This window comes from Lissotriton vulgaris, unplaced genomic scaffold, assembly GCF_964263255.1.
Source record: "Lissotriton vulgaris unplaced genomic scaffold, aLisVul1.2 SCAFFOLD_411, whole genome shotgun sequence".
NCBI lineage: Eukaryota > Metazoa > Chordata > Amphibia > Caudata > Salamandridae > Lissotriton > Lissotriton vulgaris.
The window spans coordinates 72,491-94,873 of NW_028249862.1; the positions used below are offsets into that span (position 1 = coordinate 72,491).

The 22,383-nt window shown below is 47.1% G+C and overlaps 1 protein-coding gene across 2 annotated transcripts in view; it reads right to left on the bottom strand.

Annotated features, from left to right (window-relative positions):
* Positions 1-606: 606 nt before the first annotated feature.
* The window catches only part of HTATIP2 (HIV-1 Tat interactive protein 2), a 216,525-nt gene continuing 194,748 nt past the window's right edge, over positions 607-22,383 (bottom strand). For both annotated transcript variants that reach the window (XM_086950426.1, XM_086950425.1), the window contains exon 6: positions 607-2,783. In XM_086950426.1, coding sequence (XP_086806552.1) covers positions 2,558-2,783 — 226 coding nt within the window. In that variant the 3' untranslated portion in view covers positions 607-2,557. The remainder of the gene's footprint in view (positions 2,784-22,383) is intronic.

Sequence of the window (22,383 nt, forward strand, 5' to 3'; positions counted from 1 at the left end):
ATGTCCCAGGAGTAAAAATAAGTGCTGTTCCCCAAAAATGAGTGTTGGTGCCTCACACCGGCTCTAATTAAGCATTGGTTGCCCTTGGGTCTCACTTCCAGTCATCTTGGTTTTCCCTTGTTGAAAGAAAGTGAAAGTACACAGCTGTAACATTTATAACGAACTGCACTGGGTCACGCTCAATTCACAAAGCTTATTCTGCGAGTAGTTGTGTGTTGACTAATAGGTAATAAAGCTTTGTGGACGGGGTCTTAAAAATCTGACTTATTTTCCCATGGTGCCCTGTTTTTTCTGCAATAGATATTCAATATTCTAAAAGCGATGTCGTTTAAAAGTTTGTCACTTGGACTAATTTCACCATTTATAATCTCTGCCCGACTCCTGAAATGTACTTACGAAAATATGAAGGCTGTCTTAGATCACATGCAGCAGCCCCTCCAAATCAGAATGATGAAGAACATAGAGGGATGGTTTACGACTAAACCACTGCATTAGTGGGCTAAGTCCACAACTCTTCCCAAAGGGTCCCTCAAGTAGTAATACAATTCAGTATCAGAGGTTTTGGTATATGCAACGATTACATGTAACTAAAAATCAGACAGCGGCTGGACAGAATGCCTTTATTGTTTCACAAAATTCCTGACTCACTGCATAGACAATCCTTTTTCAGTGGTCCTTTTTTGCTCAGACAGTCCCCATAAAAAAAGTGATAAACATGTAAATGAATGAAAAAGGAAATGGAGTTAAAACTCCGACATCACATGGCCATAACTTCTTATCATTTTTAAGACACATTAAAATACAGTTACCCATCACCAAGATAAAAAGTGAGTCACACTTCCTTTAGTTTTTGCCTTTTCAGGTTATGTTGCATGGGTTTTGTATAAAGTGACATTCTCCGCTTCGCTACCTCTTGGAGTTGCTGCTTATCTCAGCCTGTGCTTTCCAGGCACAGTGTACATGTGATTGTGCGACATGGGTGTGTGGATAGTGGTGTGGTTGTTGGTGTCCTCTGGTCGGAAAGGATGGTAACTGTTATATGGTCCTGCTCTTGGCAATATCATTCCATAGGCACTACATCAGAGCAGGGCCAAATGGCACAGTACTAGTAGTGCATTTTACCTCAGTTAAGAGGTAAGGCATAGACTAGCCTTTCTGCAGCACAAACACATATCTGAGGCCTTTAAGAGACATTTCACGGTACAGCAGATGGGTTGAGGATAAGGACCTGCTTTTATCAGAGAGGCACCTGGTGTTTTGCCATTTTAAATAGAATATTTGAAATGCGTAAACGGACTGGCAGGGTTCCCCAACACTACTGTACCCAAGTTTTGGGCTGTGAATGTACACACACCTTCCAGTGCGTTTGTTAAAACCTCAAGTAAGTTGCTCAGCTTCTGAAACATTCATATTTTTGATTTACTATTGCCCTAAATGTAAACTTCACTAAAGCGTGTTAACATACGTGTGCTACGTACACTGATGGTATGTCACCCTGTGCATAAAGGACCATAAACGAAGCTTTTAAATAAATGAATAAAAGTGTCAGTGCAGTAACTACTGAGCTAAACTTCAAGAGTGTTTAAGAAGAACGGATCTGGTGCAAGGATATGAAGCCATGCATCTCGCTGGGACTTCTGTTTGTGGTCCCTTATTTTCTATCTCTTTGGTACATCATAGATCTAAAGCACTAAAGCGAACCCTAAACACCGCTAATAAGTCCCTTTTGATTGCACCTTTGGCCCTTCCCTGTAGCCCCTCCCTTGATATATGAAGCCCTTCAGTAGACTGACCCGTAAACTGGGCAGAGAGCGGGATCTCTTAAATCTCTTCAGCCAATGTCCACTGGACCTCAGCTGCCAACAGCAGGCCATCGGTACAGTGGCAGCAAACCTTCTGCCAGACATGGAGTGTATAAACAGAGCTCATGGTCCCACACCGCTCTCCAGCCAGAGAGTACCCCTGATCCTACTCGCATCCTTGGTTGTACCAGCTACTCAGCACTCCTTGGCTCTCAGAAATAAACAGTTGCATAGGATTAACACAGGAAGCTGGCTAGTGTTTAAGGGACTAGCGTCGTGTTCATGCACATACACACCAAGTGATCTTGGACACTTTACCTAACTAGGCATCGTTTAAGCACCCATATGATAAGGCACATTTGTCCTGTACAGAGTCGCACAATTCACTTTTTTCAGTCTGCCTTAAAGGTTCAGTGTCCTGCAGAAGCACGAAGTACCACCCCAAAAACGTAAACAAATGACACACCCCAGCGCCTGATAAACATATTCTGTAAACACAGGGGGAAGTTATTACCCCCTGCAGGCTCATAACATCTCTTTGTTAGTCCTTTGTCTCGAGAACAGAGCATTTTCAGGCTTCAACAAACAGACTTCTCTTCTAGGGCATCGAGTGAATTTAAAACAGTATACATTTCGATCAAGACAAGAACCCGAATGATATAAATTAAAGCAACTTATATCAAATTCAAAAAGGCAAATTAAGCTAAACGTTACACGATACATTTATAACCATGCTAAATCAATAGGCGCATTCTTTAGCTTTTCTTTTTCTCTTCCAGTTTGCCAATCCTGTGAATAGCCTTGTTGTCCAGGAGCTCCACCTTCTGGTCACTCGGCGTTACTGCAGTGTTCACCATGGCTCGAGCCACTGAAGTCACAGGCACCGACAAGGCGGTCGGGAAGAGATAAGATATGGGCGACAGGAATTTTCTTGCTATCCATTCTGCAGGGCGGGATTCTTGCCTGTCGACCATGAGAACCCTGTACAGGAAGACAACAGTGAGTGAAATCTGGCCAATTATTCACTGTACCAGCAACTGCGCACTGAATATTTAGGCTTCCAGAGCCCAATCTTTAATAATGCAATTTTTTATACAAATCTTAATACCACAGTTGGCATTTCTAAGTAGTAAGAATAAAAAAAGTTACTATTAGGGTACCTACTGGCATTGGTGCAAATTCAGGAGCGTGAGTGTACAAATTCAGGACAAATTGTCAAAATTCAGGACAAAAGTGAAGTTTTACAGACACATCAGAGGAGGTTGCGCAACAGTATATAAGTAAGCCCATCCATATCCAAACATGATATACAAACAGAAATGGTAACATGGACAAAGGGCGCACAGCTACGAGTATGGCTGATATTAAGGTTCCAAGATATTTAAAGCGACTGCTACTAGGCTGGAAAGGAAGGTTACCAGACTTCCTTAATTATCCTGGAATGGTCCAAGATGTAAAACTAATTCTATATTCCTGCCGAGCAATCTAATTTCCAAATTGATGTATTCAAAAACATTAAGTGTGATATCAATCAAAGTTTAAATGACAAGTATAAGAACTATAAGTCCAAATTCTCATCCAATGAACATTCAGACACCCGAATCTTGAGGTGCGTTTGATCCGTATTTAATTTCCAAGTTTCAAAGTTCAATCCAAAATGTCCTGTATTCAATCAAAGAGCGTATTGGATTTCAAAGTTCATTCCAAATTCTCAAATCAAATTCCAAACTTCACAAGTTTCAAAGAACATCCACTGCAGCCAACACGTGTTTCGTTGGGCATTTATCTCATGCCAACCAACTTCCTCAGGGCTGCAAGCCAAATTAATACAAAATATAAGCTATTATAAAGACAAATATCAACAATAATAATAGTCCACTTATTTGTAAAAGTGTTAAGTTATACTAGATAAAAATCACGACCTAGGTGAATTGGAAAACATAGTGCCCTCATTTTAGTGACAAATATCAAAAATCATTTCATGTGGATCCCGGTGTCAAGTCAAAAACAACAGCATAACAATCAGGTTTTTTCGCCAAATTCGTGTTTACAAAAGATTTTTTACCTAAGTCATGAACCAATATTCTTCAATATCAAATTCCTTTCGGCAAGGGTTTATCCAGAGGATCAACAGTATCTGGAATAACACTCTTAGCTCTGTCACCACTTTGTCCATTATTTTATTTTATACCAATTAGCTATGCCAGATTAGTTGTAAGTTATAACACTCTTTCACATTCAACCATTAGTTCAAAAAATGTATCCAAACATTTAACTAGTAATAGTAAAATAATAATTAAAAAGCTGGTACCTCTCCACTTCTTCACTCCCACGTAATACGTTATGCAATAGTGATGTGTATGTTCCTCAACGAATCTATCATAAAGGATTCAAAGAATCAGACTCCTACTTATTTCAATATAATCAAGCAAGTGCCAATTAATTTGCGCAAAACTCCCCTTACCAGTAACTTGGTACATGGGCGTCAAACACTCTGCTCCCGTAATGTCACTTTCACTTCAATCTTTAAACTCAGGGTCTACAAGCAAAGAACCACAATATCAGAGGTCTACTAAACAATATCTATATTGTAAACTAGGGGTCACGTAGCTCACGAGAATTTGTCTTACCTATATCCCAATTCAAAGTTACGATCTGTATCTCCGCCAGGTATCGACTATCGGCGTTCATTGGATGAGAATTTGGACTTATAGTTCTTATACTTGTCATTTAAACTTTGATTGATATCACACTTAATGTTTTTGAATACATCAATTTGGAAATTAGATTGCTCGGCAGGAATATAGAATTAGTTTTACATATCCAAACATATTCAACCATTTGCAAACCCATCCATCATGTATCCTTATATCTATCATTTCACTCATCCATCCATTCATCTGTTTACCCTTTCACCCATCCAGCCATCCTTTCACTTACTCATCCATCTACCCAGTCACTCATACTTCCACCCAATTCACCTTTTCAGTCATCCATCCATCCATCCGCCCTTTCTCTCTCCATCGACCCTTTCACTTCCTTCCATCCACCCACCCACCCACCCACCCATCCATCCATCTACTCCTCCACTCATGAATCCATCCATTGACCATATCACTCATCCATCCTTTCTCTCATCCATCCCTTCACTCATCTATTCATCATTTTGTCCATCTACCCTCCCTTTCACTCACTCATCCATCCTTACATCCACCCTGACTCATCCATCCACCATTGCACTTATCAATTCATCCATCATTGCACTCATCCATCCACCCACTCGCTTATCATCCACCTTTTCACTCATCCCTCCTTTCACTCATCCATCCACCCGTTTACCCATCCAGCTACACTTCCACCTATACAACCAGCTATTTACCTTTTCTCTCATCCATCCATCCACTCACTCATCCATCCATCCATCCGCTCTCATTATCTATCTATTCAATCCATTCACCCTTTCATCAATCCATCCAGCCATCCACCCACCTATCCCATCCCATCCCATCCCATCACTTCCTCACTCGCCCACCTTTTCATATTATTTTTGAGCTGAGCCTTTGTCTGCAGAGTTGCAGAAAGAAGAGGCCCATCAAGAACTTCACCCTCGCTGCAGAAGCCACCCAGGCAGGAGCCGATTCAGAAAAGGGGGGTGGTGATGAACAGAGTGTCTGAATTAAGCAGACCACTCTTACCCAGTCCAAAGATCAGGGTTTGATCCATCACCGTTATTTATCTCACTGCCCCATCCCAGCTCAGAACCTGGCTATATGCAAATCAGTCTGTCCCTGGCCCAGTGCATCATGGGAACAGGGCAGACTAAACTACCAAGCCAATTCTTCACCAGAAAGGAGACAAGCTACCGGGGACCGGTTTCTGGCATTTCAGCCGTCTTCGGCCCGGCTTGCTTGAATCCTGATGGAGCAGTGAGAAAGGGACTCATGTCTGAGTATACCCTGCCACACCTATAGTGGCCAAAAACGATTCAGAAAAGGGGGTGGTGATGAACAGAGTGTCTGAATTAAGCAGACCACTCTTACCCAGTCCAAAGATCAGGGTTTGATCCATCATCCATCCACCCACTCGCTTATCATCCACCTTTTCACTCATCCCTCCTTTCACTCATCCATCCACCCGTTTACCCATCCAGCTACACTTCCACCTATACAACCAGCTATTTACCTTTTCTCTCATCCATCCATCCACTCACTCATCCATCCATCCGCTCTCATTATCTATCTATTCAATCCATTCATCCTTTCATCAATCCATCCAGCCATCCACCCACCTATCCCATCCCATCCCATCCCTTCACTTCCTCACTCGCCCACCTTTTCATATTAATTTTGAGCTGAGCCTTTGTCTGCAGAGTTGCAGAAAGAAGAGGCCCATCAAGAACTTCACCCTCGCTGCAGAAGCCACCCAGGCAGGAGCCATCACAGAGAAGGTTTGGGGGTTAGGGGGGGGACAGAATCCACCACATGGGGGACAAAAATCAATCAGGGGTGTGGGGGAAGAAGCCACCACATTGAGATGGGGGGCAGAATCCACCACAGTGTGGGGGGGGGCAGGAACCATCCAGGTTGGGCATAGGAACCACCCAGGGTGGGCATGCAGTATTTAAATATCATCTTCGTCTCTTCCAGGGTGGGGTAGGGCTCCTCACCCCCTCCTGGACAAGACAATGAGAAGACAAGCTCTCTTTCGAAAATGTTAGTTTTGCCATTCCCCACTGTGATGTACAGTAATAAAAAGGAGATACTCCAAGAGAACTGATTTAACTGATTGTCCTCCATACTTTTTTAATCAGTGTGGGTGGGATTGTGCCATTTCTTTATTTTATTACAGTATAGACTGTATGTTTGAAGAACCAAGGTTTGCTTACAATTTAGTAACAGTAATTAAGCTCTGCTCTGGGAAGAGAACTACGTGCTGCCTCTGTGTAATACTAATTTTTTAGAATTTAAAAAAAATTGCAGCACGCTCCTCAATTATAAAGAGTATTCACATTTATATGTAAGTTCTAACACATATGCATCACAGGAGAGCTAGTTGCAGCCTAAATTAAAGGGGATGGTTCTTTGTTTAAGCTACTGTGTGTCTCCAAGAAAACACAAACACATTACAATATTACTTTTCCTATTCTGCAAAGCAGGCCTGTCTGGTAGGGTGAAGGGCCACACTATAGTAGGAGGACATGTTGGGTACGGTTTAAAGATAAACAAGTCCAAGGGATATATCTGAAAGGGAAGCATAGAAGTTTGCAGTTTAAAGTCGGAGGCATGGCTTAATGTATTGAATGTTTATCACCTGTTCAAAGTGGTTTTGACAGGTTAGGAGTTCGAATCATGGAGAAGTCGTCTCTAGCCTCCATCCTCCCGAAGGTTGGTCCATTTGAAAATAATTGAGTTAAGTGAAGGTGATATTCCAATGCTGCTCGGTATCTGAGCTTTGGTACTGCATCGGAGTCTGTTACACCAGACCACTACAGCATTGGAGTCAATAAGGGTGGTGGGTGGAAGCTGTGCCGGCTTCAGGGTGGTGCGACCGGTGGCCGGTGAAAATTACGGCCAAATGGCTTCCGTTAAAGAATCCTTCATGGACAATGGACAATTGGCCGCAATTACGGACTGTCCGTGAAATTTACGGATGGTTGGTCTCCCTAGTTATTATTTCTAAGTGTATTGATCTTTGAAGGATGGAAAACAAGGGCTGCCTTCACAGTAATCAGGTTACACAAGATATGGGTAATAAGTGCTTAACCTCGCTAGGCCATTTTGCAGCCAGTGCTACAAATGGAACAAGCATTTCAATGCAATAGGTCTCGCATTATGAAAGTTTGAGCTATTGATATTGTAAATGACCAATTTTTTATTTGTGTTGGTTTTGAAAATAGTGAAATTACTAGATTTGTCATTTACAATGCCAATAGTTTTAACTTTCGCAAATGTGACTCCTATAGCATTTGTAATGCAATATGTGTTGTATTTACGTGACTTAGATGTATTGATATTACAAATAACAATGGCTTTAAACATTTTTTAATAATGAATACCTAAATAAAAGCTATTGTAATTTATAATGGCAATAGGTTAATCTTTTGAAAATAACTTTTGTGAAGATTATGTTCAGTGTATTTAATTGTGACGAAAATCCAAGAACAGAAGTGAAATATTAACATCTTTTTGTGACATTTGTAATAAAGCCTGAAACATTGAGAGAACATATTTGAACCAGTTGTTGTTGAACGGTTGCACAGATTGATGCTTTGGAGGTGCTGAGTGGTGTTTTGGTGGCGACGAGTGATGCTGTGGTGGCGACGAGTGATGCTGTGGTGGCGACGAGTGATGCTGTGGTGGCGACAAGTGATGCTGTGGTGATGCGATAGATAGATAGATAGATAGATAGAGTGAGGGCGATAGAGGGAGGGAGGGCGATAGAGGGAGGGAGGGCGATAGATAGAGGGAGGGCGATAGATAGAGGGAGGGCGATAGATAGAGGGAGGGCGATAGATAGAGGGAGGGCGATAGATAGAGGGAGGGCGATAGATAGAGGGAGGGAGGGCGATAGATAGATAGAGTGAGGGCGAAAGATAGGTAGAGTGAGGGCGATAGATAAATAGACAGATAGAGTCAGGGCGATCGATAGATAGATAGATAGATAGATAGATATGATAGAGTGATGGCATTAGATAGAGTGGGTGCGATAAAGTGAGGGCAATGGATAGAGTGAGGGCGATAGATAGAGTGAGGGCAATAGATAGATAGAGTGAGGGCAATAGATCGATAGAGTGAGGGCAATAGATCGATAGATAGATAGATAGACAGATAGATAGACAAATAGAATGAGGGCGATAGATAGAGTGAGGGCGACAGATAGATAGAGTGAGGGCGATAGATAGAGTGAGGGCGATAGATAGAGTGAGGGCGATAGATAGAGTGAGGGCGATAGATAGAGTGAGGTGGCCTCATGGTGGCCGTGGTGGTGGTAGAGGACATGGTGGTGGACGTGGTGGACTTGGTGGTGGTGGACTTGGTGGTGGGCGTGGTAGTGGTGGACGTGGTGGTGGTTGACATAGTGGTGATGGATGTGGTGGACGTGGTGGTGGTGGAAGTGATGGTGGTGGACGTAGTGGTGGAGGTCGGGGTGGTGGAGGTCGGGGTGGTGGATGTGGGGGTGGTGGATGTGGGGGTGGTGGATGTGGGGGTGGTGGTAGATGTGGTGATGGTGGATGTGGTTGTTGGTGATGGTGGTGTGGAGATGGGTGTGGTGGTGGACGTGGTGGCGGTGGACGTAGTGGTGGTGGATGTGGTGGATGTGATGGTGGAGGTGGTGGTGGTGGTGGAGGTTGTTAGACCCGACATCATTGGCTTGAGTCTCTCCTCCATTCGTTCTGTTTTGCCTCTACTGTTTTACGATGTTTTGCTGGTATATGCTTTGAGCGCTGTGTCACTGCTGATCAGTGCCATAGCGCAAGTGCTCCCTATGTTAAATTGATGTATCTATTGTATCCATGTTTGGCTTATTTGGTTTACTGTCAGTCCCTCGTCTAGTGCACCAGGAGTGCCGGGGCTTGTAAATACAAATGCCGCTCGTGGGCTTGCAGCACGTGTTGTGCCACCCACAGGAGCGGCCTCGTAAAAGAATATCTACGGGTCGGTCATTGCGAGACCCACGTGCAGCCTAGTGCTGTCACGCGGCTGCGCGAGTATACCTACTTGCCAGCCCCCAAACCTTCCCTTGGCTTCATGTTAGTCGCCCCTATGGTAGGCCCGCGGGCAGGGTGCATTGTAAGTCTGAGGTAGGACACGCCTGACCAAGTTGGCATGTCCTGATAGTGAAGTACCGCCATCTTGGTTCTTCACTATTGCGAGGTAGCCTGCTCTCCATTGATTAGAATGGGCCGCCGGGATTATTAGTGCGATGATCCTAGCTGGCTCGGGGAGCATGGTGCAATGTCGAGTTTGGTATCCCTGAACTCGGGGTTTAATTACGCATCCGTTGGTGTGGATGGTTTGTGGACTCTGGGTTTGAAAATAGCACTTTTAGAAGGTGTCTATTTTCTTGTCTAACCATATCTGGTTTCTGCTGGTTTTGCGTGTGTGTGACAGGAGCTGGGTGGCTCCACAGGTCTGGATGAGTCAGTGTGGGGTGAGTGGGACAGTTACGTTGAGAGTAGGGGGAGAGTAGTTGTTGATAGCCTGCCCTACCTGATACAATGCCGGCTCCACCTCCTGCCAAGCGGCTGATGGCCCTGTGCCTGCCATGGACGATCCTAGCCCCACCTCCTGCCAGGAGGCCGATAGCTCTGCTCCTGCCAGTGTCAATGCTGGCTCCACCTCCTGCTGGGCGTCTGAGGCCCCAGCCCTGCTCAGTGAATAGGCCAGGTGCTTCTGCCTGGCTCCACCCACAACAGACCCAGGATGTTGGGAAACCCCCGGCATGGACAAAGGGATCAAAGACGAAAAGGGGTATAAGAGAAGGACCCCTGAACTAAGAAATCAGATCACTTCTGACAAGGAACCCTGTAACCAAGGACAAGAGGCCTGCTGATCTAAGGACTGCCTACCCCTTCTGCCAGTGTGCTGTTGTTGGGGGAATCCTGCAGTGCTTCTTTATTTTTGCCAAGGAACCAGGAGAGAGGAACTTTGTGTGTACTCTCACGCTTGCTAAGAAAATCTCCAAGGACTGGAAGAGTGCCAGTCTCCTGCTGAAGTCACAGGGCTAAAGGACTTCCTCTGCTTAAAATGCTATTTGCTGGAACCGTGAGTCCAGCACCTTTGAAAGAGCCAGCAATCACGACGACCGAACGCTGGGCCCAACCGACGCCAGCAGCAACGCCAGTGAGTGGGAGTACGGCTCTAGCTCCAGTGGACCTCGTGTCTGCACCGCTGCTGATCGCATCACCTGTGTGCCCTTCGACGCCGTGAGCGCTGCTCACTCTGTGCAACCGCATCATCAACGACGACGCCTGCTGAGGCCGGATCGGCACCGGAGACGCGACGCCGGATTGCTCGACGCCGCTGATCATCGTGTGCTTCATTTTTCTAATGGTACTGTGCTGTCAAGAGTCCGGGTGTGACTCCAGGCTCGACGTAGCGCTCCTCGCGGTCGACGCCGAACCTTTGGATTAACTTTGCCTCGACGTCAGGTAGCCCCCGTGTGGGTTGCCCTGTTGCTAAGAACTGTGTTTCCAAGAAGAAGATTTGCTTGATACTAAAACTTTGTGCTAAAAGAAGAAACTACCTTTGAATTATCCTTTTTCCCTTCCCAACATATTTATTCCGATTGTGTACAGTTTTGCGTTATTTAGTCTTGTGCTAAGCCTTATATAAAAAGACTTATTTTTTATAATACTACTGTGTCGTGTCCATTTGTAGTGTATTCACTGTATTACTGTATGTGGTCATAATTGCTTAACGCACAGCCTCTGAGATAAGCCTGTTCTGCTCTGCCAAGCTACCAAGGGGGTGAGCAGGGGTTATCGAAGGGTGTGATCCCCTTGCCCTGACTAGAAAAGGAGTGTCCCTATTTGTCAGAAGTGCATACCTCTGCCAACTAGAGACAGCCGGTTCTAACAGAGGTGATGATTGTGGACGTGGTGGTGGACGTGATGGACATGGTGGTGGTGGCGGTGGTGGTGGACATGGTGGTGGTGGACATGGTGGTGGTGGATGTGGTGGTGGTGGATGTGGTGGATGTGGTGGTGGTGGGTGTGGTGGTGGTGGTGGGTGTGGTGGTGGTGGGTGTGGTGGTGGATGTGGTGGTAGTTGTGGTGGATGTGGTGGTGGTGGACATAGTGGTGGTTGATGTGGTGGTGGTGGTGGATGTGTTGGTGGACGTGGTGTTGGTGGTGGGTGTGGGGATGGATGTGGTGGTGTTGGTGGTGGACGTGGTGGTGATGGATGGGGTGGTGGTGGATGTGGTGGTGGTGGATGTGGTGGTGGTGGACGTAGTGGTGGTGGACGTAGTGGTGGTGGACGTAGTGGTGGTGGTGGATGTGGTGGTGGTGGTGGATGTGGTGGTGGTGGTGGATGTGGTGGTGGTGGTGGATGTGGTGGTGGTGGTGGATGTGGTGGTGGTGGATGTGGTGGTGGTGGATGTGGTGGTGGTGGACGTGGTGGTGGTGGACGTGGTGGTGGTGGACGTGGTGGTGGTGGACGTGGTGGTGGTGGACGTGGTGGTGGTGGACGTGGTGGTGGTGGACGTGGTGGTGGTGGACGTGGTGGTGGTGGACATGGTGGTGGTGGATGTGGTGGTGGTGGTGGAGGTGGTGGTGGAGGTAGTGGTGGGTGTGGTGGTGGTGTTTGTAGTGGACATGGTGGTGGTGGTGGACATGGTGTTGGTGGTGGACGTGGTGGTGGTGGACGTGGTGGTGGTGGACGTGGTGGTGGTGGACGTGGTGGTGGTGGACGTGGTGGTGGTGGACGTGGTGGTGGTGGACATGGTGGTGGTGGATGTGGTGGTGGTGGTGGTGGTGGTGGTGGTGGTGGAGGTGGTGGTGGAGGTAGTGGTGGGTGTGGTGGTGGTGTTTGTAGTGGACATGGTGGTGGTGGTGGACATGGTGTTGGTGGTGGACATGGTGTTGGTGGTGGACGCTGTGGTGGTGGATGTGGTGGTGGACGTGGTGGCGGTGGTGGATGTGGTGGTGGACGTGGTGGATGTAGTGGTGGATGTGGATGTGGTGCACGTGGTGGTGGTTAATGTAGTGGTGGAGTTGGTGGTGGACTTGCTGGTGCACGTGGTGGTGGAAGTGGATGTGGTGGTGGTGGAGGTAGGCGTGGTGGTGGTGGTGGATGTGGTAGTGGCCGTGGTGGACATGGTGGTGGTGGACATTGTGGTGGATGTGGTGTTTGTGGATATGGTGGTGATGGACGTGGTGGTGGTGGACATGGTGGTGGTGGACATGGTGATGGTGGATGTGGGTGTGGTGGTGGAGGTGGACATGCTGGTGATGGACGCAGTGGTGATGGACATGGTGGTGGTGGACGTAGTGGTGGTGGACGTGGTCTTGGACATGGTGGTGGACTTGGTAGTGGTGGTGGTAGTGATGGTGGACATGGTGGTGGTGGTGGAAGTGATGGTGGCCATGGTGGGTGTGGTGGAAGTGGTGGTGGCCGTGGTGGTGGTGGACGTGGTGGTGGATGTGGTGGTGGAGGTGGTGATTGTGGTGGTGGTGGACGTGGTGGTGGTGGTGGATGTGGTGGACATGGACGTGGTGGACACAGTGGTGGTGGACGCAGTGGTGGTGGATGTGGATGTGGTGGTGGTGGAAGTGGTTGTGGTGGAAGTGGTTGTGGTAGAAGTGGTTGTGGTAGACGTGGTTGTGGTAGACGTGGTGGTGGTGGATGTGGTGGTGGTGGACGTAGTGGTGGTGGATGTGGACGTCTTGGTGGTGGATGTGGACGTCTTGGTGGTGGTGGTGGATGTGGTGGTGGTAGTGGTGGTGGATGTGGTGGTGGTAGTGGTGGTGGATGTGGTGGTGGTAGTGGTGGTGGACATGGTAGTTGTAGTGGTGGTGGACATGGTGGTGGTGATGGGTGGTGGACGAGGTGGTAGACGTGGTGGTGGTGGACGCAGTGGTGGTGGATGTGGTGGTGGACGTGAACGTAGTGGTGGTGGATGTGGTGGTGGACGTCTTGGTGGTGGTCGTGGACATGGTGGAGGTGGATGTGGTAGTGGTGGTGGTGGTAGTCGTGGTGGTGGTGGACATGGTGGTGGTGGACATGGTGGTGGTGGACATGGTGGTGGTGGACATGGTGGTGGTGGACGCATTGGTGGTGGAGGACGCATTGGTGGTGGAGGACGTGGTGGTGGTGGATGTGGTGGTGGTCGTGGACATGGTGGTGGTGGATGTGGTGGTGGTGGATGTGGTGGTGGTAGTGGACATGGTGGTGGGTGGTGGACGTGGTGGTGGTGGACGTGGTGGTGGTGGAAATGAGTGTTGATGCAGTCAACCATTAGTGAGCAATGGGCGAGCTGTAAGACCCATGTATGCTAACAAAATGTCTCATAAGCAACTGCAAAAGCGCCGTCTCAGGAGAGACCTAAAATACAATTTTCTAAACGTAAGCACAGGTAGGATAAGGTAACCCAATCTAAAGAATGTTACAGAAGCTGTTCTCCTTTGAGGGCCCAACATGAGAAGAACAAGCATTGGAAAAGCCAATCGGCCATACATTCAGATTACTTGCTTTTTTTTGGTACTGGCTTTACCAACGCTTGTAGAATTGTGAAGCAAACACTAACAAAGCCAGTTGTGCTGTATGGCCATCTTGAAAATGCTATTTGATATACTTTCAACAAAGTCACCACACTGCATCTATACAGTAAACACAATAAGACTCACAACTTGGAATAGTATAAAAATAAGTATACAAAGTAACATGTCAAGATGGCTGCCATGTTGCATCTAGATACACAGTGGTTGCCTTTTGGGAATGGTATAACAAACTTATTTTGCATACCTATTGTTATACCTTTACAAGTTGGCTCCCATTTTGAGTCTACACACAACAAGTTTGCCATTTTCGAAGTACACAGAATGAAATACGAAATGGCCACCCACCGCTACCGGTTTTACCAAAGCAGATGCAATTCTACAAGCATCGGAAAGAAAATAGCAGCAGCGGGAAGAAGGCCTTTACTGTGACTGGTGTGCTGTCCGAATGGTGTGTTTCTGTGCGTTTACTGGTCTGATGTAACAATGGAAAGGTTTGGTATTTTGATTACTGTGTTAGTATAATATAACAATGTGATGTGGCCGCGTTATGGCTGGTTTTCAGTTAGAATGGAATGTTCCTGTACTGCTGCGGATCTGCTGTAAGTAACGTGTTGTGTCTGTACTGAAAGGGATATTTTAGTACCGTTTGTGCGACATACCAGGGGGTTGTTTCTGTACGGCTACTGGCCTGCTGAACATTGTGTTGTGTCTTTACTGAGACTGCTCTTGTTTCAGAACGGGACCTTACAGTACTGCAGCTGGCTTATGTAACAATGAACGTTTCTGTTCCGATACTACTGTGCTGCACATTGGAATGCTTCTCTGTGTTACTTGTCTGTGACAACGATAATCAGATAATGCAACGAGACAAAACGTCCACAAAAACCAGAAGTAACTCATGAGCCCCCACATAAGGTAAACTGATTAATACTCGATAATTCAAATGCTAGAATTCATCAACATACATAGATAAGGGTCATTCTGTAATTTTTCATAGACGAGAAGACGTTTAAAACAAGTAGATAAAAGAGCAAAAAAAAATCTTGATGCCGTTTCTCAGCAGATTGCTCGAGCGTCACATAATCTTCTAGGGTGCAGCCTTGAAGAGGGCAGGCTAGCCAAACAAGTAGATAAAAGAGCCGGGGGAAGGGGAGGGAACGAGCATATCGGGAGTAGATAAAGGCAAATGTTGGTGTGCGAGGCTTGGTGTGCGAGGTTTCCTTTCAAGTCGGGTGGGGCGGGGGGCAGGGGAGCAGGGGATCGAGCGAGGGGGAGTGAAGGAGGGGGTGTAAGTGAGAAGTGAGGCCAAGCGCGCGCTGGTGAAGGCTCACGCTTGATTACCTCACATGCATTGGGGACAATCCTCGCTTGGTCAAGAGTTTGTTTCAACTACTATATTTTCGAGCTATTAATCCCTGCGGGATGTAATAGCTCGACCTAAAAATGACCCTGCTTTCTCCGAGGCATTTCTGCCTCGCTTCGGAGAAAGATGGTCGTGTCACTTTTGCCTCATGTAATGTAACGTTTGCTTTTGTAATGTGTTCACTTGTACTGTTCTCATGTATCATTACTGTTCCTATTGTGAAGCGCTCTGACACCTTCGGGTAACATAACCCATCGCTCTAGTATAATCAGCGCACCCAAGATAACCGTATATCCGCTTCTCCCCTTCTTTTATGGGAAAACGTGTGGGTTTTTTATTACTGGCACTGAAAAAAACATGCCGTGGAGATGGCAACCCGATTTCCACCCCAGAAGAAGCAAGACACACGTGATGATTAACCCGTACGTGGGTGGGGACGGTTTTTAAATTACAATCCGCACTCATGGACTGAAAGATGAAAAGGGTTTCCGCTCACCAAATGGACGAGGCGCAATGCATCGCCTTCACAATCCTCTGGAGGATTAATAGATGAAAAGCATGCTATCTTTGAATGTCCCTACATCCGAGCAGAGTGAAAGTTATACTCCATCAATGTAAATGACGATTGTTTTGGGCTACGTGCAGCACAATGCAGGGCACCAGGTTTTAAATTCCTCCGCACTAGTAATTACACTCTCCAGAGAGTGAATGGTGGGGGGGCAGGGCAGCGGAGAGTACATGCCACGGGTAAGGTTAACTGAGTGGGTGGCATAGCAAGCGCTAAACAGGGCAGAGGCCGAAGGAAAAGGGGAAGTTGGTCAGGCACTGGCTGCATAAGATGGTGGGAGCTGCTGGCGTCCTTGGTTAGCTTGCGCGGGGTCGGAAATTAGGGTCTAAGAGTGGTCTGGTCATCACGGAGCTGCACATGGTGCTCCACCCCCGGGGTCGCCAGGATGCCAGGGGGGCGGAGAGGTCTCGCAATGGAAGGTGACAGAGGCTTAATAATGAGTGGCAGTAGAAGGCGGCGTCTTGCTGGACAGTGGAGCGTGTCGGAATGTGGCAGGGTTGCCAGGGTGCTCACTCTGGGCAACGTGAACAACGGCAGGGGGATGAGGGCAAATACAGGGAGGCAGCGTGTGAAATTTGGGGATGGGGACACACGTGAAGGCTTGTCATGATGAGGTTGCATTGTGGTCAATGAGGGGGGAGCATGAGCAGCCGTTGGAGGAAGGCTTGTCCCATCGGGAGTGGGGAGGCTTGTGACATCTGGGTGTAAGGCCCTGGGTGTAAGGTGCTGGATGCAAGTGGGCTGTCCTTTGGCAGCATGTTGGAGGCGAGGATTGTGCGGTGTGCTGGCTCCTAATCATGCGACTAACGCTTCGTGCAACTGAGTGGGGGAGTAAGGGGGGGCAGTGCGTGGGCGGTCGCGGTGGAGCTCGGTTTTCTGCTAGATAAGCGAAAGAAACATGGCCCCAGGGCTGCAAGAATGGTATTATCACCCCCATCGGCCCCCTTTCTTGTCTGTCTCCCTTTCACCCCATGCTGCCACACCATTAGCTAAGAAGCAAAGGACAACATGCCACAAGTGGGAGCTGGCGGGAGGGGGGGGGGAGGGGGTGATTGATTCTGGAGGAAGGCTGGCTGCGGGGTGCGGAGGGGCGACTCAAGGACAATAAGGGGGGGGTGAAGTTGCTTTTAAGTTGGGCATGCTGGACACGGAGGGAGGCAAGTTTGCAGGAGAGGTGTGGCGAGATGCGCATCGGTCTGCCGGGGGCGTTCAAGGGTTGGGGGCTCTGTTTCCGAGGGAGGTCTGGTTAGGGGACAAAAGGTGGTGTGGTGCGGGCGGTCGTCTATGCAAAGGGGACAATTACGAAGAGATTTTGCAGGCTTGACAAAAACATATCGGGAGTATGGCACTCGTGGCTGGACCAGCACCAAAGGGCATAATGCAGGAATTAGGCATAGTTTGTGCGATACAGAACTAGTGGGCCATGAAGGGCTCCCAGCAGAGTGCAAGTGATACAGTTCACCTTGCCGAGACTGTAGGACAATAACAGAGCTACGGATGCAGAGGACATCATTGGGTGTTGTCTCGGGGAAATTAATAATAATAATAATAAAGGGGTTTGTAAAGCGCGTGGTGACGCCATCCCGGCGTATCCCCGCGCTGTGGAGAAAGAGGCAGACCAGGTCAAGGGGCCTGAAACTAGAGGGTGTACAGGTAGGGCTTTAATAGTTTCCTAAATTTACTTTCAGTATCCGCTAGCTTGATGTTCACTGGAAGAGAATTCCATTTATTGGTCGCTAACACTCTAAAGGAGCGGCCTCCCATTCTGGCTTTTTTTATCCGGGGAATTTTAAGTAGACCAGTTCCCCTAGATCGTACTCTAGGGTAACCCAGTAATTGTACTGGGTTTGGGCTGGGGGGGGGGGGGGGGGGGGGGGGGGGGGGGGGGAAATGGCAGGGTGCAACAAGCTTAAAAGGGGTGGGAGACAGAAAGGGCGCCAAAGTGAGTGGGGGGATGGGTCACAAACTCAAACAAGTATTGGATGTGCACGAGTGATGAGCATGACATTGACTTGACACCTTTATCAAATAAAATTAATACCCTACTCTAGACAAAGAAAACAAAATAATCGAGACAAGATCCCCAGATAGCCACTAGCCAGTGGGGAATCACCTACAGTCTTTAGGCCGGATTTCCAACACCTTTTCAGTGTTCGGACCTGGCTCACACATGGAGAAAGTGTGAAACTGAGCGCAAAACTGGCAGGTGACTCACGCTAGCAGAAAGGCAGTCAAGCCTGCAATAGATTCACACTAGCAGAAATACAAGTCAAGAATGAAAGGATTCCTCGTTTGTAACTGTCGACTGTGGTTGCCAGGCTCGTGAACAGTGCGTGCAACCAAAACACCCACCATCTTCTTACACTGTGCGGGTTTGCAAACAGTTTACTGGCCTTGCCTACATTTTCTACACTTGTGATTCTAGAATGACACATACATAACTGCTGTGCAGAAAGTTAGGACACTGCAGTGCACATATGCACAGTGATCCTGACCCTAGGCTTGTGAATTCTGCACACTGCAAGAAAACTCCACTAATATACATTTAGTAAGAGCAGGCACATACCGAGAAAATGGGTCACTTTTTCATTTTCCACATCTATCTATGCCCAAAAATGTTCCCCACCCCTCCCTCAGTGTGCAGTCTTAAATCTACAAATGCGGATCATATGTCAGCTAGTCTCGTGCAGATTTATGTGTTAAGAAACTCTGTAAACTAGTGCTGGGCCACTTGAGTTATATGGAAGGAAGGGACCAAGTTGTGCAGCAGAGTTGAATAAATTATGCGGCAAGAAAATGTGTGGATAATACCGCATAATTTGTGATAATGTCACTTAATTATTTAGTTGTTTGTACACATGTTAACAATATCTGGGAAGACGTTTCACCTCATTCTTACCTGTTTACCTACATATTCTAGTAATAACGAACTGAAAGGTGACCAGTTACCCTTTGAAACAAGGCAGCGCTGGGAGGGGGGCTGGGCACGAAGGAAGGAGAAATGTGAGTCACGGCGGCCGTAAAGTGTGAAGCAGATCCCTTTGAAGCTCTCTGAGGCAGGAGCAAATGGTAAGGGGAGGAGAAATGCTGCTGGAAGGCTAGGGCAAGACAGTAAACAGCAGGCATGTAATTAGGGGGGAGGAGCAGTCTCGCTGGGGTGAATCCCTGAGGCCAAATCCGGATCGTAAAAGTCAGCTTTGTGGATGGACGGCATTAGGTCTCTCTACGAGACCTAAAAAGTGCACTCTGGAAAATCACCCCAGAATGGGTCTATGAGATACGGACAGGTAGGGTACAGGGTGAAGGTCTAATATGTAATTTAAGAGGGCCTGTCTAGATGGGATGCCTAGATGACATGTACTGGAGGAATTCTGTACATCACTATATTTAGTGTCATGCTTTAACCGGGGGCCATACTGTTAATGTTTTCTCATCAATGCTTCTCAGCAGGGCTGTTGCTCTAATAAAGAGCGGTTCTACCACTTGTCAGCAGGGCTGCTTTACTAGAAAGAGGTGGTTTCTATGCTTCTCAGCAGGACTACTGCTCTAGTAATGGGCAGTTCTAGCACTACTCAGCAGGGCTGCTTTACTAGCAAGAGGTGGTTTCTATGCTTCTCAGCAGGGCTACTGCTCTAGTAATGGGCAGTTCTAGCACTACTCAGCAGGGCTGCTTTACTAGCAAGAGGCGGTTTCTATGCTTCTCAGCAGGACTACTGCGCTAGTAATGGGCAGTTCTAGCACTACTGAGCAGGGCTGCTTTACTAGCAAGAGGTGGTTTCTATGCTTCTCAGCAGGGCTACTGCTCTAGTAATGGGCAGTTCTAGCACTACTCATCAGGGCTGCTTTACTAGCAAGAGGTGGTTTCTATGCTTCTCAGCAGGGCTACTGCTCTAGTAATGGGCAGTTCTAGCACTACTCAGCAGGGCTGCTTTACTAGCAAGAGGTGGTTTCTATGCTTCTCAGAAGGGCTGCTGCTCTAGTAATGGGCAGTTCTAGCACTACTCAGCAGGGCTGCTTTACTAGCAAGAGGTGGTTTCTATGCTTCTCAGCAGGGTTTCTGCTCTAGTAAGGGGCAGCTTCAACACGTCTCAGCAGGGTTGCTGCTTTAGTAAGATGCAGTTCTAGCACTACTCAGCAGGGCTGCCTTTCTAGTAAGAGATGGTTTGAATGCTTCTCAACTGCGCTCCTTTTCTGGTAAGAGCATGTTTCTACATTTCTCAATAGGGCTTCTGTTCTAGTAAGGGGTGGTTTCAATGGTTCTCAACACAGCTACTGCTCTTGTAAACGGCAGTTCTAGCATTTCTCAGCAGGGCTGCTGTTAAAGTAAGAAAAGGGGTTTCAGAGCTTCTCAGCAGGGCTGCAGTTGTAGTAAGGGGCTGTTTCAACACGTCTCAGTGGGGCTGTTCTAGTAAGGAGTTGGCTCAATGCATATCACCAGGGCTGCTGCTCTAGTAAGGGGCTGTTTCAACACGTCTCAGTGGGGCTAGTGTTTTAGTACGGGGTGGTTTCAATGCTTTTCAGCAGGGCTGCTCCTCTAGTAAGGGGCTGTATTAACAATTCTCAGCTGAGCTGATGCTCTAATAAGGGGTGGTTTCAATGCTTCTCTGCAATCCTACTATTCTAGTAAAGGGCGGCTTCAACAGGTCTCAACAGGGCTTCTTTTCTAATAGGGGCGGTTTCAATGCTTCCCGGGAGGGCTGATTTTCTAGTATGGGGAAGTTTCTATGCTTTTCAGCAGGGCTGCTCCTCTAGTAAGTGGCTGGTTTAACACTTCTCAGGAGGGCTGCTGCTTTATTAAAGCAGAAGACCCCAGTTCATTTAATAAATGGATCACAGACATAGTTATTGAGCCTGCACCTGTGACATTTTCCAATAACCGCAGATCCCACTCTTCAGTTCAGTGGCTCTACTCAACCAGAGTAGGGGCTGTGCTGCAAACAACTGGAAAGTGGCAACAGGCGTACAATTCTGAAGACTTGCAGCACTTTCAAAAGATCTAGAGAGTTTATCAGGCCCAGATCAAAGCAGCAAAAAAAAGCGTACTTTACTGCCGAGATCGAAGAGGCCCAGTATGATCCAAAATCTATGTATACAGATATCTGCACATCAATATATCAGTTACTCATGTTATTAACATTCCATTAGTATCTAATCCCATTAAGAGGGTGCTTCTATGGTGCTACAATACCCACCCACCTTGGGTATAAATACGCTAGTCCTACAACCTATTCTAGATGCAAATATTAACCAGATGCACAGAAGCACACCCAGGCAATGTCATAAAATACAGTTTCTCGGGTGAAATTCCTATAAGTAATCCACAGCTGCTGAAGTGTCCAGTCATTCACTTTTATTCCATTGAAGAAAACAAACGGCAGCCAAAATCTATCTTTAACATCTACAAAGCCTTCCTTCATCCTAGGGCACTAGTTGGGGATATCTCTGTGATCAGATCGCCTCTTTCTTTGAAGAAAAAATACTGCCCAAAATACTGCCCATTCAGCAATGCTTCCCCAAGACTACTCGGCCCACAAATGACGATCTACTAGATGTCACCCCAAAATAAGGGACAGCACACCGGACAGCTTTTCAAGAAAGGTTATTTTTACAAGAGAGGATGGCCTGCTGTGATTGGTAATATGGCTCCCCCAACGCCCCTTGCAACCCCACTGTTCTCCACAAGGCCGTCGATACAGTAAACCCATTTGCCAATAAAAGTCGTAATTCCTCGTTATCCACAACTGATGTTCCCTCAGACTGGAAACTGGCAGTGGTAAAACTCCTGCAAAAAAAAAAAAAAATCCCTTGGGGGATACGGCCACTTTGTCTAAACTGCGCCCCATCTCACTGCTTCCACCACTCCCCAAGATACTTGAAAAATTAGTCAACTGCCAATTAACTTCCTTCCTCAAAAATGTTAATGTACTTCAACTTCAGCAATCGGGTTCCTGTCCCAAACAGTCTACAGAAACAGTATTGTTGGAAGCCTCAGATACCATAAAACTCACAAGACGCAGAAAACAATGCAGAGTTGATCCTACTGGATCTCTCCGCTGCGTGCAATACCATCTCACACTACATACTCCTTCAACGACTCAAGGACTGTGGCATCTCCCTCAAAACTCTGGCGTGGATCAAATTATTTCTAATAGGTAGGAGACCAGTACTCTCTTTAGTACCATTCTCATATCAGGAGTTCCACAGGGCTCATCTCTCAGCCCTGCGTTATTAAACATATATATAGCCTCTCATACTTCCCTTATAGCGAACTTTGGACTTGCTACAACATCATATGCAGATGATAACCAACTGATTCTTTCATTGGACAAAGGGTTTTTTGGATGAAAACTTTTGAAACTGTTTGACTGAAGTTGTCTTTTGGATGCAACGGAACCATCTATAATGCAACACAGACAAAATGGAAATC